Raw genomic sequence first — 6,284 nt, 5'->3', positions numbered from 1 at the left:
CATAACAACACACCTCACAGACCCAAAGAAAAAGAACCCTGTGTACTTTACATGACCCTGCAGCATCCTGAAGAACCAGACAACATTTCAGCAGTATAACTGAAATACAATAATAGAGATGGTAATTTTCATAAGCATCCCACTAACTGGAACACACGTTTCTCCTACAAAATCCACAAAAGTCTAAAAAGGGCTATAATTACTATGATAAAACTGTTATTAAGCAAAGCATGTTTTCCGTAGGAGAAAGGAATAGTTCACCTAAACATTAATATTACCACGATTTGCCCCATACCGTCTCTCAGACTTAGGATGAGCTGGAGGCTCCCTTTCATTGTACAAGCATCGATGTGATCGTCGCTCTACTTCTCTTGACGGATCTCATCGTGTCTCTCTGGTATCTACTCGTCAGCCTGTGAAGTGCGGAAGCAGAAGCTGATATCATCGCATATCTGGGTGATATCGTTTGAATTGTGCATTTGTTTTATACATTAACTTCATATGTTTTGTTAAAGATACAAAGTTACGGTTTAATGAACTTGTTACGGGAAGAAAACGCAGTTTTAAATATATTATAAGGTGCGTTAGTGTTTGTTGTGATCTATGTCTTTCTCTGTCTGTGTATTAGTTAAATGCTTTATGTTTCTGTAATGACATTCAGGTTATTACGGCTATAAAATAGAAAGTTTATATTCTTGCTTTTAAAATGTCCATATCGTGTGTTTTATTATCAGTCAGTTTAAAATGTACACTTCAGAGAGGATTGTGTGAGCGTCATGACTGTCAGATGTGTACAATATATACGGATATATAAGCATCTCTGTTTATCTATGTCATGTTCTCTGGTGTCCCAGCATGCAGTGCAGCACCTCCTCATCCTCTCCTCCTGAGACCCCCCAGACGGTTGGAGACCGGGCAGAACTTACCCAGCTGCCCTCTAAAGATGTCTCATTTGGGGACAGCATGTCTGAGCTGAGCAGCCCCAAAGCACTGACCTTTGACCTGCTTAGCATGGTGATCTCCTTCAAGCGGATGGCCATCTACCTGGAGCCCATCACAGACACTGTGGACGTGCTCCGGTACCTGCTCGGGTGAGAGTCATTCCTTAAAATTTCCTGATAACTATTTGTGCAAGTCCCAGCTTGTTTATTCAATCCCATCATGCTTTGCACCTGCCTGTATTGTAGGTGAGTATATTTTTTGACAGTCATGAGACTACTTTTGTTTGGCCCAACTAGTCACTACATGCATTTGTGAATGATTTATGTGGTCACCAAGCTCTCACCCTGTGTGTGTTTCAGATGGAGAATGCCATTGTGGTCCCTGTTGAGTTGCATCCTGCTCAATATCCTCTTCTTAACTCTGAGTGAAGGTGAGATGGACGTGAAGCATGTGTATCATATCTTGGTAGAGAAAGATTAAATAAGCGCGATATACTGTTCATTCTAGTATCACAGCGCCATCTAAAACTATTTGACAACAGAATGCTTTAACTGACCAATCAGAATCAAGTACTACATGTGTCATAATGATGAATTGAACGCTCGTGTCTCTCCATCCTCAGCTGTATGGGTCTCTCTGCTCCTTCTGGGGGTCTCGGCTCCAGCTGTGTTGGGTTACTTAGGTGATCGCTGCAAGAGTGTCACCAGCGAGATGGCGGCTCAGAGGAAGAAACACTATGCAGTCCAGCGCAAAGACCTTCAGACGGTCCACATGAGTAAACAGGAAGCCATGCTGGAGGTCAAGGGCATGTAGGTGTCCAGGACTGTAATGTTCAGATGAGGCTTTAAATATTGACTTGATATAAATGTGTGTGTGTTACAGGCTGAAACGCATTGATGACCTGTTGACCCAGGCGTGTGTGTGTGCAGAATCCATGTATAAGGTTTTGTATTGGGAGAGCCATGCAGTGTCCTCTGTGTGAGTATAACACATACTTCCAAAACAATAAAAGAAAATCTCTTGTGGTAACATTGATTTCGAAAGTGGACTAATTGTTTAAATTCCCCAAAATAATTCATATTAACTGTGTTATTAAATGTGTTTTTATGTGTGCAGGTTTTACGGTTTGCTGCTGACCTCGGTGTGTTTACTGTACACGGCTCCTGCAGGTTTAAGTCTGTCTGCACTCAACAGCGCCCTCTTTCTTTGGAACAAGGACTTCTGCAGAGGTCAGTAAATATATCATCCTCAGCACATTCATGCAGTCTCCTTCTACGGGCCGTTCCACCGCCTGATGTTCTCCCCTGGTTTTCTCATTCTGTAGTTCTTCTGGAGCTGAAGGAGTTTGTTTTCCCGAGTCGGGTCCAGCCAGCCGAAGAAACGGAACCGTGTGATTTTGATCAGGGACAACCGCTGGACCGCACGCCCACTCCTACCAGTGTGGAGGTGAGAAAGAACGACCTTTTTTTATCCGGCTGTGATATTAAAGCTCATGATGTGTTATAAACACACTAATTATTGGGTCTATCGCTTCTATCAATGGCTCTGCGTATAGTATATGAGTTAATGTTTTGTTAAGGATCTGTCGCCTGGCCACATTGAAGAGGCAGAGGAGGCTGAGCCCGATGATGAGTTTAAAGATGCAATAGAGGTTAGGATTAACTTTTCTCTCTGCTCAATTCGTTCTACGTGTTTTCTGTGTATTTTTATCTCACTCATTCTCCTATTTCTGCTCTTGGCTTACTCAAGGAAACTCACCTGGTGCTGCCGGTAAGTAGCTCCCTCTAGTGGATCGGAGACTTATAGAGTGGCCATTAGACTAAATGTGCGTGTGCATGAGTGTAGATATCAATCCTGTTAATCGCAATTGGTCTGAAATCGTTGAATGGAGAGTTGTATAGTGTGTATTTGTAAATGTTTGACCTTTGACCTCTACTCTGCTTTCCAAGGACACTCCTCTGGCTTTAGTGGTGAGTAACAGAGTTAAATAGGAGCACTTAGTTTTTGAGAAATTTCTCTCAAACTGAGTGTAGAAACCTCCTGGTCTGCAGTATTTGTTTTTGTGTGTGTGCATGTTTTTGTAATAATATAACTGAACACTCGCACAGGTTCTTTCATGTTAAAATGATGTTGTGATTAAGTACATAGAACATGTCATTCTCAAAGCGTGAACAAAATGCTGATAAAATGTTCTATTATTATTATTATTTGTAAACACTTAACAGGTTTAGTAATAAAATGTATAGAAGTATGCTTAAAGTCATTTTTTATTTATAGAATGAATAATGATGTCAGCATTTTGTTCTAAAGTTGTTGTTGCTAAAATGTTATTTTATTAGATTTAAAAAATGTTTTTGTTTATGTGTGCAGTTTTCGGTACCTAAATGCATTTGAGTCATTTGAGCTCCAGTCATTCTGACTATCGTTGCATGCTAGATAACCGCCGATGAGACCCTCGTGGTTTAAAAAAATGTTATTTGTAGTCCGTAGTGTCTTTTGTTACACGGCAGACGGTTAAACCTGTCCGGTCCATGTTTTGAATGTAGGTGTGGCCCGTAGTCAATTTGCTACCAAAGGTTTTGTGGAGGCGGAGACTCCATAAGGTGCCCACATATCCTTACAAAAATGATCTCCGGATTTACTAACCACACCCCTTTTGGTGGTTTCCATTAACAGTAATGTCACAGGGAATTGGTTGATTGGTGATATTTCCTTCAGAACATGGGCAATTTTCACAGTATGTCTTTTGAGAGGTCATGAATTAACCTATAACTAATTATGAAAAGGGTTGGGAAATTCTTGCATATACTTGATGGGCTGCTTTTAACCCTTTCTTGTCCATTTAAAGAGATAGTTCACCAAAAATGAAGATTCTGTCATCATTTGTTCACTATTATGTCATTTCAAACATCTCTGACCTTTCATGAAAACCAAAATCCGATTTATTTAAATTATGATGATTTCTTAAATAAGCTAAATGGGTGACTTGAGGGTAAAAAAGTGATGACAGAGTCCAGCATTCACTAGATCCTGCATTTAGAGGGCTCACGGGATTTCAGGACACACAGAAATGTGAGAACTCTCATCAGTTATCAGATGACAGAAGGAAATGATTCAAGCTCAGCAGCACTAGAAACATGGGCTCAGGTTCACTAAAAGTCAGTCACATTCACGCTGATGAAACCTTCAGTTTCTGATGACTTCAGTAAATCAGCCATTTCAACTCAAAGCCCTCCAGATACAGAGATGAAAACCAAAAACCTCCACACACCCTTCATTAGAAGTCTAGTCTATTCATATGTGTCCGTAACAAATAAATGTCAAGAGGTTGAAGATTTTTTTTACTTTTGTAAATCACAATAATGTAAAACAGAAGGTTGTGTGCAGGTTTTTGTTTTAACATGTTGGTATGTTTACAGATCTTTTGGAGCTCATGGGTTTAGCTCTGTCATTAAACTCTCCTTTTGTTACTCATACAATAAATCTAATTGATTTCTCTATTTTTGCTGCGCGTGTATGTTTGATAGGATGACGAAGACATGTCATCTGGTGCTCCTGAGTTTGACACCGTGTCTGATAACGGATTGTTGAGTAGAAACGAGCCCATCCGCAGTAAAGTCTCCAAACTTACAGAGAAACTACGCAAGCGGGTTCCTTCCAACACCGGTCAGTTTATAATTATCTTTCTTTATTTACCTTATGTATAAACAAATCCCTCTTTTTGTAATCATGACATCTTTTTACAGGAAACTGTATCCAGTGTAATTCAGCGTTTTCTGTTTTAAAGAAAAGGGTACAGCCTCTACTCTTTATTTGCATATATATTTATTTACATGATTTTTCATTCTGACATGATTTCTTGTATTGTTCACCGTTGTTTATTGATTTATTAAGTGTTATATTATTTTTTCAGAGAAACTGCAGTAACTGCGGGGTCAGTTTCTGTTCTCGCTGTTGCTCTCATAAAGTGTTCAAGTCCACTATGGGAGCCACAGGTGAGAACAATACATTTACGTTTTAGAGAATATTTTGCTTAAGATCTTTTTTATGCCTTATTCTCTTTTCTCTGTTTCTTTAGCGCCTGAGGCTCAGAGAGAAACTGTTTTTGTGTGTGCTACGTGTAATACCTTCCTGAGCACAAAGTAGGTGACCCTCATCTCCAAATAACCACTGTAAACCTGTGCAAGCCCCTTAGCATCAGAAACTAAAGGTGTGGGCTTCAAGGTGACTGCTTTTACCTGCGTACTGGAATATTTGACATGAAGGACCATAATCTTGAGTTGGATGCTGCCTTCGTTTTTCCCTTGCTGCACAAAAAAAGACCCTAAAGAACCATTTCCCTTGGGACAGATTCCCTAGTCAAACCCAATAATTACACCAAAGTTCATTGTTGCTCGTATACTTTGAAATGTGCTAAAATAGCAGTTCTGTCATTTCGCCATCCTTCACTACGACATCACTTTGCATGACTGCCCTTGATTGGATATCAGGGTTATATTAAGGGCCATGTTAATTGGCAGTGATTTTGTCATTTGTGTTGGGCATCAAACCCAAAGTTGTTAAATCATTGTATGTCAGTTTACATAAATGAATTTAGACAAATGCTGCTCAGATGAGGGGATATATTTTTTCATTAACCTTTTAACCTGACTCTGATTTCTAACAGTTGTATTATTGCGATTAAATGTGTCATTATGTCTAAGAAAAAACTTTAAATGGACCTTCTCAGTACAACCATTTCTAATCAGAATATTGCCATTGGATTATTAGTGGTCAATTGGTGTAGTGTGAGATCGTAATGAAATATAACAAGGGTGAATCTTGCATTTAGATTACTCTATTAAACTATAAAATGCTGTTTTTGTGATGTAAAAATTCCTTTAGTTTCTCCTGATTACCTTCTGCCGTAATCATAACTTAATCTTAAAACATTGCGTTTGTTTCTCTTTCGTTCAATTTTTTTGTCTTTTGTGTTATTGTATTTGTCGATCTTAATGTTTGTAAGACGAAGCAGAATGTAAAATCAGTGTTCTAGCGGTTAAAACGTACATGTTCAGTACATCTGTGCTACCCTGAAGCCTATTCATTTGATCATGTCAGCTCTTAAATGTCCAATCTGTTGGGTTTCAGTAGCCTACATTGTATAATAACCATGCTATTTCGCTGGTTAAATCTTTACTGTTACAGTAATAAACTTTCTCAGTGTGAAATATTTGTGTGGCATTAGTGAAATAGTATCTGGGTCCTGAAATGTTTCTTCCCAGCAATGCCGTAAAAAATGTTTGGTCACCAAGAACCTTTCAGTAAATAAACTCGGTCTGCCGTGCCCCTCCCCCGTCACC

General features: G+C 39.3%; 1 protein-coding gene across 6 annotated transcripts; it reads left to right on the top strand.

Moving 5' to 3' along the window:
- The first annotated feature begins 299 nt into the window (after positions 1 to 299).
- zfyve27 (zinc finger, FYVE domain containing 27) lies at positions 300 to 6,274 on the top strand. 6 transcript variants are annotated; one of them, XM_079462624.1, is made up of 15 exons: positions 337 to 397; positions 516 to 579; positions 855 to 1,091; positions 1,302 to 1,372; positions 1,565 to 1,751; positions 1,825 to 1,920; positions 2,059 to 2,171; positions 2,267 to 2,388; positions 2,522 to 2,593; positions 2,692 to 2,712; positions 3,489 to 3,545; positions 4,470 to 4,608; positions 4,689 to 4,735; positions 4,856 to 4,937; positions 5,021 to 6,149. In XM_079462624.1, the coding sequence occupies exons 3-15, from the start codon at positions 856 to 858 to the stop codon at positions 5,086 to 5,088; spliced, it is 1,311 nt and encodes a 436-aa protein (XP_079318750.1). In that variant the 5' UTR covers positions 337 to 397; positions 516 to 579; position 855; the 3' UTR covers positions 5,089 to 6,149. The 6 variants fall into 6 exon arrangements, 5 of the variants coding, with proteins under 5 accessions (XP_079318749.1, XP_079318750.1, XP_079318751.1 ...); XM_079462623.1 differs by having other exon boundaries at positions 300 to 579; positions 5,021 to 6,274; XM_079462625.1 differs by lacking the exon at positions 2,692 to 2,712 and having other exon boundaries at positions 348 to 579.
- Positions 6,275 to 6,284: the final 10 nt, after the last annotated feature.

This window comes from Barbatula barbatula (genome assembly GCF_947034865.1).
Source record: "Barbatula barbatula genome assembly, chromosome: 8".
Lineage (NCBI taxonomy): Eukaryota > Metazoa > Chordata > Actinopteri > Cypriniformes > Nemacheilidae > Barbatula > Barbatula barbatula.
Note: the sequence above shows the minus strand (reverse complement) of the source record. Positions and strands in the feature narration are given on the sequence as shown.

Excerpts from the sequence above, each read along its gene's own strand:
- zfyve27 (XM_079462623.1), top strand. The coding sequence starts at position 856 with ATGCAGTGCAGCACCTCCTCATCCTCTCCTCCTGAGACCCCCCAGACG. Across the intron at positions 1,373-1,564 it reads CTTCTTAACTCTGAGTGAAG|CTGTATGGGTCTCTCTGCTC; the intron begins GTGAGATGGACG and ends CTCCATCCTCAG. Across the intron at positions 1,752-1,824 it reads ATGCTGGAGGTCAAGGGCAT|GCTGAAACGCATTGATGACC; the intron begins GTAGGTGTCCAG and ends TGTGTGTTACAG.